The 11281-nt window shown below is 49.8% G+C and overlaps 1 protein-coding gene across 1 annotated transcript in view; it reads left to right on the top strand.

The window, feature by feature from the left end:
• The first annotated feature begins 70 nt into the window (after window positions 1-70).
• Window positions 71-11281, top strand: part of CUL9 (cullin 9) — a 38230-nt gene continuing 27019 nt past the window's right edge. Inside the window, 9 exon segments of the mRNA XM_055082644.1 lie at window positions 71-197; window positions 1927-2530; window positions 3084-3238; window positions 3561-4073; window positions 4582-4717; window positions 4867-5060; window positions 5332-5731; window positions 6146-6338; window positions 9480-9687. Of these exon segments, the coding sequence (XP_054938619.1) occupies window positions 1936-2530; window positions 3084-3238; window positions 3561-4073; window positions 4582-4717; window positions 4867-5060; window positions 5332-5731; window positions 6146-6338; window positions 9480-9687 (2394 nt within the window). The 5' untranslated portion in view covers window positions 71-197; window positions 1927-1935.

Here is an 11281-nt window from a genome sequence, read left to right as displayed (position 1 = left end):
GGGACCCGTAGCCGCCCGGCCGTGCGTGCACTCGCGACGTGACCCGGAAGGGAGCCGCTGAGGAGGTGGGGCCAGGACGGCCGGGCCGGGACTGCGGGGTCAGGACGGTGGGACCAGGACAGAGGGGTCAGGACGGCGGGACCAGGACGGCGGGACCAACACTGTGTCCCAGCGAGGGCCGAGCCGGGCGGTGGTAGGTGAGAGGAGAGTTCTGCGCCGACCCGGTCCCTGCCTCGTTCCCTCCCCGGTCCCTTGCCCACTCTGTGGGGCTGACGACAGGAGCCAGGTCTTGCCGAGATTCGCTCGGACCAGTCAGCCTCCTCCGACCGCGCCTCTCCATCCTCACCCCGCCCCCCAAGCCCGTTCCTGTGGCGATGCGGGCCTCCTCTACGGCCCCCGCTGGCCTGCAAGCTCGGGCCTGATCTTGCCACCTACGCCTACCTGCTGTCTCATCCCCGCATCCAGACCTCGCCTCCACACCTCAGTTTATTGCTCCTGTTCTCGGCCCTCCTTCTCCCCCCATTTAGGCCTTTCCGATGGTGTTACTTCACCCTGCTCATCAGTTATCCATCGCACATCTCTGGTTACCTCCCTGTCCTGCCCCCCATGCTAACTGGACCCCTACCCCCATCGAGGTCCACATCCCATGTTTCCCCTCTTCTTCACGCCTTTCTTCTTTTCTCATCTTCTATCCCTGTACCCCAACATGACCCCTGCCCTGATCACCATTTCTTCATCTTGGTTTATCCTCCGTTCTTATCCTCATCATTCCCTGTTGTCCCCACACTGCTTCATAGTGTTTCCTGACCACTAGCATAGCCATCACCCCACATGTATTTATAATCCTTTCTGGCTTAATAATAGCGTTCCGTTTATCTGAGGACTGGTCCTACCTTCTCCTTCTCTAAGAATAATAAAATTAGATTCTGTTTACTAAGTGCTCACTGTATGTTAGAGGGTGTTCTAAATGCTTTATATAGTGATCTTAGTTTTTACAACAACTTCGTGAGTTGGGTATGAATATTATTACCATCTTGCAGAGGAGGAAACTGAGGCGTAGAAGTTAAGTAACCTCCAAAAGCATGCACACAGTAAGTGAAAGAGTCAGAATTCAGAGTCCCATTTATCTGACTCTGAATCTGTACTATTGATATATTGCCTCTCTAGAATCTCTACTGTCTCCTGACCTCATTCCCTAGCCTTCAACTCCATGATTACTACGTCTGTCCATAACTACCTGACTTAGAGCCTCACCGTACCTACTGCATAAGTGCAGGGTGGGACCTGGTTTTTTTCTCCCGTGATTTTACTTGGCCCCCTAGTCCCCTCTCCCTTTCACAATATTCTCATACCCCTTTCCCATCCAGCCATCTGCACGTGGGGGCCTCCTTTCATCTCTGTTCTCTTTATCTGCTGTGGCCCACCCTTTTATATACACAGTCCAGTTTTACCCTGTCATTTATACTCCTTGTCCTGCCACTTCCCCATCCTGACTTTCCTGGCTTGGTCTGGCGCCACTGTCTCACAGGCTGCTGTCCTACCTGCTCACCCGTGTCATCCTTCTAAGTACTGATCTGTACCCCTCAGCCGCCCTACTGTTCTGCCCAAATTGTCCTGATTAACTGTCAACTCTTCTTGTTACCTTGCCTTTTATTCTTCTCATCCTCTTTTGTAATTTCTTCTATTTCTTAAATCTTTTCATTTCCTTCTATCGCTGTTTTCCACTCCAGTGTCCTTCTCTTATAAATCCCAAAGTATGTTCAAGTTATTCATTCCATCCTATTCTTGGCCTTTTCTCTTTGGCCTCTAAATTCCATGCAACCTACCAATCACCACCCACCCTGTCTACGCCTCAAGATACCACCCCCTTCATGTAGCCTTTTCCCTTTCCAACACAGCCTCTGTCTTTCTCCTTGTGTGTCCCAGGAAGTCAGGATGGTGGGGGAACGGCGCCCTGGGGACCTTATGGTGCCCTTGGGGCCCCGGCTGCAAGCATATCCTGAAGAACTTCTTCGACAGCGGCCTGGGCATGATGGGCGTCCTGAATACCTGATCCGATGGAGTGTTCTGAAGTGTGGGGAAGTGGGCAGAGTGGGTGTGGAAGAGGGCAAGGCAGAGCACATCCTCATGTGGCTGTCAGCCCCCGAGGTCTACGCCAACTGCCCCATGTTGTTAGGTGAGCGGGCATTATCTAAGGGACCTCAGCATGAAACAGCTGGGGGTTCCGGAAGCTTTCCCCGAGATCCGGGAGGCCTGGATGATGTGGCAATGGGAGAGATGGAGGCTGATGTGCGGGCACTGGTGCGCAGGGCTGCCAGGCAGCTGGCAGAAGGTGGGAGCTCGAGCCTCACGGCCGCTGTGCTCCACACCATCCACGTGCTCAGCGCCTACGCCAGCATCGGGCCCCTCACTGGTGTCTTCAGGGAGACAGGCGCCCTAGACCTGCTCATGCACATGTTGTGCAACCCTGAGCCTCAGATCCGTCGGAGTGCGGGCAAGATGCTGCAGGCCCTGGCAGCCCACGATGCTGGTAAGAGACAGCCAGGGGAAGAAGGTAAACACTGGGGAGAATGAGGCTACAGGAGTAAGAACAGGAAGAGGAGGGATTTCCCAGCTCTGTAAGAATACCTAGTATTTGGTGGACATCAGTTTCATTGCAAAGGGAAAAATATAAAATAAGCTATCACAGGTGCATAAACAGGATAAAATGATAGCACCTGGTTTATCTGTCCATTCTCAGTGCAGTGGCAGAGAAGAGAAGGGAATAAGTTTATATTTTTAAACTGGTTTGAGATTTGTTAGTTGGTTATGAAATCAGTTTGGTGGGTTATAACCAACATTTTTTAAAATGTAAAATATCAGTACATGGCACTTAGTAATGTAGGTTTTGTAACCTGAAGTACATGTTTCAGTTTCATATGTGTGCACTGGTATTAGGTTACCATGTAAAATGTGTGTTCCTGTGAGTCTCAGTCACAGAGAAGTTTGAAAGCCTCTAGGGGTAGGGGATAGAGAGTCTGGGGGAAGGCAGCGGGTAAGTAGTGGGGATTGAGGAGAAGATACAGATTGGGTGTGGATTACAGGGAGTCGGGCTCACGTCCTTCTGTCACTGAGCCAGCAAGATGGCATCGAGCAGCACATGGATTTTGACAGCCGCTATACTTTGCTGGAGCTGTTTGCAGAGACCACGTCTTCTGAGGAGCACTGCATGGCCTTTGAGGGCATTCATCTGCCTCAGGTACCCTGGCAGCTGTGGGGGAAATGCTGTGTACAAGGCCTAGGGCATCATTTCTGAAAATGTGGTTCAGGACTGCGTCAGCCTGGGGAGCTTATTAAAATGAAGGTTCGTGCTACCCTCCCCACTCAGAATCCCTGAGATGAGAATCAGGAATCTCTGTTTTAGGGCACTCCTTGTGTGTTTCTTCTATAAATCACAGTTTGAGAACGACAGGTATGGGGATGAGGCCTTTATCTTTTTCTGGAGAGGGTGATATTGAGGGGAAAAGAGAGGGGCTAAAGCCGGGAGAAGAGGATCCTACACCACGGACTGTGTCCTCCAGATCCCAGGAAAGCTGCTCTTCTCCCTGGTGAAACGCTACCTATGTGTCACTTCCCTGCTGGATCAGCTGAATAACAGTCCAGAGCCAGGGACTGGAGACCGAGGCTCCCGATCCTCAAGGGAGGATTTTGGCCAGAAGAAAAGCCGGGGGCAGCGGGAGCTGGAGTTCAGTATGGCTGTGGGCAACCTCATCTCAGAGCTCGTGCGGAGCATGGGCTGGGCCCGGAACCTCAGTGAACAGGCCGCATCGCCACCCCGGCCAACCCGGTCCATCTTTCAGCCCGGCATTTCAGGCCCCAGCCTTTTACTCCCCACCAACGTTGCCACCCCCAGGAGGCAAGGGCGGGCCTTCCGCCAGCGCGCTGAATTCTCTAGCCGTAGTGGCTACGGCGAGTACGTGCAGCAGACCCTGCAGCCAGGCATGCGAGTGCGGATGCTGGACGATTACGAGGAGATCAGTGCCGGGGACGAGGGCGAGTTCCGGCAGAGCAACAATGGCGTGCCCCCTGTACAGGTGAGCAAGAGTGCGGTGGCGGGCCACCGTTGGGGTTCTGTCTTGGGTGGGGCATAGCTGGGGCATCCACACAGGGGACTCCTGCAGGCCACCCAAGGAGAAAACCCCAAGAAAATTGGAATGGTTTAAAGGGGGTCAGTGATGGAGAGGGGGGCTGTTTGGAGGGCTGAGAAAATCTGGCAGGAGTGGGTGGGCTGTGAGGTCAAGGAAACAGTTCTTCCTTCCCACCCAGGAAGCAGAGCTGACATGTTCAGACACCGTGACCCCCACCAGTGGAGCTGGCTAGGAGGGAGTGTGGGCGCGGAGGCCATCCGGATTCGGAAGAGATGAGAGGCAGGGCCTACCTGGTAGGGGAAGGGAGCCTTTTGCTGAACGAAGGTTCCCCAAGCCTAGCCAGGTGTGCCCCTGAGGACTGTGTGCCCAGGTCTGGGTCCAGCCACGTCCTCTCCAGCCTGCACAGCTCAGGGTTCACAGGGCGGAGCCCTCTGTCTTCTTCTCTCCATACTAGGTCTTTTGGCAATCGACGGGCCGTACCTACTGGGTGCACTGGCACATGCTGGAGATCCTGGGCCCCGAGGAAACTGCTGAGGATATGGCTTCAGCAGCTGTGGAGAAGGGGGCGGGGGCCACTGTGTTGGGCACAGGTGAGCCATGGAGGGGACATGGACGTCGTATCTCTGAACAGAGGAGGAGTGGCTGGAATGAAGCCCTTCCCGACCAGGAACTCCCCCACAGATTCAGAAATTCAATCTGTTCCTGGTGGAGCTGAGGCCGCTCATGCCTGTCTCCTCAGCACTTCCCTCCTGGGACTGGAAGCCAGTGGATGGGCTCTACTCTTTGCCGTACCTCCAGCCCGAGCCTCAGAAGAACCAGGAACTGGGATACCTGACCCAGGCTGAGTGGTGGGAGCTCCTCTTCTTCATCAAGAAGTTGGATGTATGTGAGCAGCAGCCAATTTTCCAGAATCTTCGTGAGAACCTGGATGAGGTATTACAGGCCTGCGATACCTGGGGGGTTTGGAATGGCATTGGAGGCGGGATCCTCTAAGGTAGTTCGCCATATGGGACTGCCTAGGGGAAGGCTGAAGCGAGAGGTTAGAGAGCCCGAGGGGTCCTGCTGGGGGAGGAGGCAAATGCCGGGAGGGTCTAGTATGTAGCAGGTGTGCAAGGCACGGTGGGAGGTGGCCACCCTTCTGTTCCTGTCCCCAGGGCCTTTGCGTTTGCTCCTTCCTAAAAAATACATACCATTCTGTTGCCAGACCCTGGGTGAGAAGGCCCTAGGTGAAATCTCCGTGCCCATAGCGATGGCTGAGGATCTGCTGCAGGTTCTCAGTAATCGGTTTGAGGGCAGCGCCCTCAGCGACCTGCTCAACTCCCAGATCTACACCAAGTACGGGCTGCCACCCAAGGCACTGAGCAGCTCGTCTTCTTCACGAAGTCACTCCAGTTCCCCAGATCTGGAAGAGGAGTCCAAGTCAGAGGCCAACTTCTCAGAGGAAGAGGCTGAGTCCCCCAAAGCAAAGCCCCTTAAGTTAGAGGCAGATCCTGCCAGGGGAAAAACTGAGCCCCCCATGGCACAGAGTGATTCGCAGCTGTTTAACCAGCTTCTGGTGACTGAGGGGATGGCTCTGCCCTCCGAGGTGAAGGAGGCAGCCAGTGGTGAGTCAGGTGCTGGGAGGGGAGGGCAAAGAGGTTGGAGCAAGTCCCAGGTGGTCCCAGAGAAGTGGGTAGTCAGGGCAGAGGGCAAGCCGTGGAGGGAGGTCACTTGTATGGGAAAATGCTTTGGAAGCGTGCATCCATTTTCCTTCCTTTGACCTTGATTATCTGTAATTGATCACTGCTCCCTTTCTTCAGTATCCCTGGAAAAGGAGGGTCCGTATTCCAGAGTATCGTCATCTTCATTGCTTGACTATTAAATCCCTCACACAGAATTGGGAAAGTTCTAGGTGCAAGCTACAGTAGTGAACAGTGTGTTAAAATGTCAGTAGGAGAACTGGACTTGACCTTTAAAGACTTCCAACGTGAAGGTGCCACAGTTTTTTTAAGGCATTGCCTTTCCCTCACCGCTTTCAGAAATGGCTAGAGCCTTGCGGGGTCCTGGGCCACGCAGTTCCCTGGATCAGCATGTGGCAGCCGTCGTGGCCACTGTGCAGATATCCAGCTTGGACACAAATCTGCAGCTTTCGGGACTCTATGCCCTCTCTCAGGCCGTGGAGGAAGTCACTGAACGGGACCACCCTCTGGTCAGTCCCGACAGATCCCTAAGGTTAGAACCGTGGAGAGGTGGAGGGGGTTATGGTTTAAGCTGTCAGTGGGGGAGGATGGTGGGGAAGGGAAGGAGCTATGAGATCAAGAGTTAGAAAGGCTAGGAGGAAAGAAGGGTCAGCCTGAGCGGTAGCTGAGCAGGAGGGTGGAATATTAACGATGGTTAATATTCTTGGAGCATTTGTTCTGTGCCAGGCCTTGTGCTTAAAATTTTATAAGCATTCTCTCATTAAATCCTCCTATCTCCAGAGGAGAACTTGATGCTGTTCTTATCCATTGTGTGGGTCAGGAACTGAGGCTTAGAGAATTTAAGTAACTTGCCCAGTTTGACAGATAACAGAGCCAGGATTCAAATCTAGGTCCTTTTGGCTTTTGAGCTTGAGTTTTCTTTTCTTTTTTCTCCCCTCTTTTTCCTCCCTCCCTACTTTCTATCTATTAAAAAAATTTTAAGTACTTCTTATACAAATAATACACAACTGCATTCTTATTTTAAAAGATCTAAAGAGTATAAAAGAACAGAGAATGAAAAGCCAAGGTCCATTTTTACCACTGTTGTCGTGTGCCAGCACATATCCTTCAGACCTTATAGAGATTGACATTTGTTAGTGTGTTTTCTGAGTTTGTGTTTTCGTATATGTGATCACACTCTGCCTGTTTCTGCAGCTTTCCCCCTGCACGCAGTATGTCTACACTCAGTATGTCAGTCCACATGGCGCTGCCTCATTCTTCACTACTGCCTCGGACTCTGCAGTGTGATTATATCCAAGTTCAAATATAGCGTTCTTTTTTAAAATTTTATTTTACTGAAGTATAGTTGGTTTACAATGTTGTGTTGATTTCTGCTGTACAGCAAAATGATTCAGTTATGCATATATATATTCTTTTTCATATTCTTTTCTATTATGGTTTATTACAGGATATTGAATATAGTTCCCTGTGCTATACAGTAGGACCTTGTTGTTTATCCATTCTATATATAATAGTTTGCCTCTGTTAATCGCAAACTCCCAATCCTTCCCTCCCCCATTCTCCTCCTCCACTTGGCAACCACAAGTCTGTTCTCTCAAATAGTGTTCTAATCGATCTGTTTTTCCTCATGTCTGCCAGCACTGGATATTAATCATTTTTTTAAATCTATCAGGTTGGCGAAATTTGAAGTGATTGGTATCTCCTTGTTTTAATGTCTTAGTTCTAGAGAAGTTAGGCATATTTGCCTGCATTGTATTTCTTCTGCTATAAATATTCTTATCCTTTGCCCACTTTCTTATTGGGTCTTATAGTCTTTTTTTTTTAATGTATTTTTCTTAATTAGTTAATTTATTTTTGGCTGCGTTATGTCTTCGTTGCTGCTTGTGGGCTTTCTCTAGTTGCGGCGAGCGGGGGCTAGTCTTTGTTGCGGTGCATGGGCTTCTTATTGCCGTGGCTTCTCTTGTTGCAGAGCACGGGCTCTAGGCGCACGGGCCTCAGTAGTTGTGGCGCGCAGGCTTAGTAGTTGTGGTGCACGGGCTTAGTTGCTCCACGGTATTTGGGACCTTCCCGGACCAGGGATTGAACCTGTGTCCCCTGCATTGGCAGGCGGATTCTTAACCACTGCGCCACCAGGGAAGTCCTTGGTCTTAGCCTTTTTAAAATTTGCAGACATTCTGGATATTAACCCATTACTTCTGTTTCAAATATTTTGCTTGTCTTTTTCTTTCAAAATCATATTAACTTAATTTTCTGAATATAAAATACATGCTCACTGTAAGAAAAATAGAAAATTGTGAGGATAACAATCATCTGAAAACCCTTTATGCAGAGATAGTCACTGTTAACATTTTAGTAAACATCCTTACTTATATTTATTTATTCATATTCACATGCATTCATATGTATGTTAACTTGTTTATAGTAAATCATGGCTACAGAGAGGGATATTTATTTAAAGCACGTTCGATTCATGTTGTAGTCATCATAAATCTCATGAGACAAGACAGAAAGTGTCTCTACATGGGGAGGGGCTGTTAGCACTCTGGCCGCTGGTCCCCATCGGCACCTGGTCGAGTTAGGGCTCTATGGACCCCAGGACCTCTGGACCTCGAGTCCCCAGTACAATGACAACAAAAAAGACAGAGATAAACACAGAACTTTCTCAGTGCTTTTATTTGCCTTATTTCCCAGAATTTCTCTTTTCGTCCTCCTTTCCTTCCTATTTCCCAGGCCACCTCCTCAATATGCATCTCTGTCACTGTGGAGAAAAATGTCAGTCCCGGCCTTTTTCCTCTTGTGATGCTCACTGTGATCTAGGAACTCTGGAGACACTTCTTCCTTCCCTTCAGATCAGCATTTCCACTGGACCCTTTCTCTAGCTTATGTGGCTGGGCTCTTAATTTTGTGGATAGTATCTTTCATTATGCTGAAGTTTCACATTTTCATGTTGCTATATTTTCAACTTTAAAAAAATGGCTTCTGGGTTTTAAGAGGGTCTGTTCCATTCTAGGATTATAAAAATATTTCCTTATACTTTCTAAAAATATTTATGATTTTACTTTTCACGTTTATTTTAAAATCTGTTCGTGGTTTATCTTTGCAAATGGAGTGAAGCAGAGCTCCAGCCTTCATTTTTTTCAGATAGATAGCCACATGTCTCTGCCTCACGTTTTGTATGGTCCTTCCTGTCCTCACTGTCTGAGATGCTATCCTTATCTCTCTTCTCATCTATTCATCTGTTTGGCTACCCTGTATTGTTTCCAGAGTTTTAATTATTGTAAGTTTATATTTTGATAAGTAGTAGGCAAGTCTACAATTATTTCTTTCCAAACATTTCTTGACAATTCTTGCATCTTTTCTCTTCCTATACCTAAACCTGCCTGTCATTTTTTTTTAAAACCTTTTGGGCATTTTGATTAGCATTATACTAAATTTATAGATTTATTTGAAAAGATGAACCAGAGTTCATAACCTTTTTGCAGTACTCCCTACTTGATGAGGTGAAGAGCCTGAGACAGACTGCAGAGGAGAGGGCAGCAGAACTGGGAGTGAGGCAGGGAGAGTAGGTTGGAGTGGGGTGGGGGGTGATGGACTGGATCTTGGTGGACAGGGTTGGGCGGGCAGTCAGACATGACTCTTGGGGTGGGGAACCCCGATGTCTCTTCTCTCTCAGAGAGAAGGTAGTGAAGACGCTGGTGGAGCTGCTGACCAACCAGGTGGGAGAGAAGATGGTGGTGGTGCTGGCCCTGCGCCTCCTCTACCTGCTCATGACCAAGCACGAGTGGCGCCCACTCTTCGCCAGGGAGGGTGGCATCTACGCTGTGCTGGTTTGCATGCAAGAATATAAGACTTCTGTCTTGGTGCAGCAGGCAGGGCTGGCGGTGAGTGGACCGGGCCTGGAGGTAGAGAGTGATGGGCAGGGTGGGCGGGTTGGGGGCGTGGCTGATCTCGAGGAGGTTCTCTGGTGATTCGGACAAGGAGGAGACATTGGGATGGAAAGATGCAGGTGGATGGAAGAGATCCAGCTGGACAGTCTTGGAGATTGAATGCGTATTTGGAGGAAGGGAGAAGGATGTTTGTGAGAATGACTCCCAGGTTGAAAATTGAGCAGCAGGGGTGGATGAGGTGGTCATTTGCCAAGGGGGAGAATGTTGGAGGAGGAAGAGGTGTGGAGAGAAGGTCAGGTTGAATTTCTAGGTATGCTGACTTTCCCATGGCTTTTTAGTTACAGCTAGGTGTCTGATTAAAGACTAAATTTATAGATGTGACAGAGTATTTTTTAACCCTTTTGTCTGAGTGGTACCAGTACACAGAAAATACCTCCTCACCAGATGTGGGTAAAGCCCAGCCAGCATTGCCATTCCCTTGCCCGCCCCCGGGCCCAGAGAATGGTGAAAGGAGGCCCTCGTTCAGGCAGGAAGAATTGGCTTCCTGAGTACTCCAGACAGAAGGGCTGGCTGGTAGGGAGGTATGGGCAGGGGACAGGTAGGCCTCATCCAGAGCAGTTCTGAGAATGGATTCCAGCAGTGTAACGGCAGCAGCATGGACTGGAGCACAGGTGCTCTTAGGGCAGGCTTCCCAGGGAGAGGCCGGGAGGCTCATCCTTTATGGGGCCAGCCTGGTGCTGCTCCTCCCAAGAGCAGCCAAGCATTCCTAGTTGAGGCCGTGTCTGCTCAAAAAATTCCCTGATCCTTTCAAACCGCATGACCAAAATACGACATTTGCCTCTAAATTTGAACTCTTGCCCTATAACAGAATTGCATCTTTTTGTATATAACTTAAGGACTACAGAATTCAGCTTGGGGCAGGGGGAGGTAGCCAAAGGGAAAAAGCCTCATTATGAGGTAGCATTTGCTTGAAGGGTCCAGCCCTCACAAGGGGGATCGTCCTGAGAATTATTTCTAGTTTACTTCATCCTTAGAAGGTTTCTTCTCAAGAGTCAACCCTTTCACCAGCCAAGACATTCTCCACCCTCATGGTTTAGTGTTCATCCTAATTTAAGATTCTCTTCAGTACCAGCAAACACGTTGGCCTATTACCAGTAATTTTTCCTATAATTCCAGCTGCTCTGCCTGTGAGTCAACCCAAGTAGCCTCGTCCAGGCAGGCTGGACACTGCCTTTGGAGGCCAGGGGGCATAGGGGTGGGAGTGTTGGCACACGGGTGCTGGCGGCAGTTGGGGGAATGGCCGAGGTTGCTTGGGGAGTGGGTGTGGAGATCGAGGAGAAGGGGGACAAGGAACTTTCGTATTTGGGACCCGGCAGCAGAGAAACTCCAGAGAGATAGGACGACCAGGAGGACAAGAAGTTACGGAACTCAAGGGAAGAGAGGTTTTTCAAAGGGAGGAGTGGCCAAGCGAGATGGAAGACAACTTAAAGGAAGAGCCTCAGTGCTGGCAGAGAGAAGTTACAGGCTCACATTACCATGGAGCCTTAGGTTTTTTTTTGTTGGCTTTCTTTTTTTTTTTTTTTTTTTT

This window comes from Physeter macrocephalus, unplaced genomic scaffold (genome assembly GCF_002837175.3).
Source record: "Physeter macrocephalus isolate SW-GA unplaced genomic scaffold, ASM283717v5 random_201, whole genome shotgun sequence".
Classification (NCBI taxonomy): Eukaryota; Metazoa; Chordata; class Mammalia; order Artiodactyla; family Physeteridae; genus Physeter; species Physeter macrocephalus.
The sequence above is the reverse complement of the archived record's forward strand: the minus strand, read 5'-3'. Positions and strand labels throughout refer to the sequence as shown.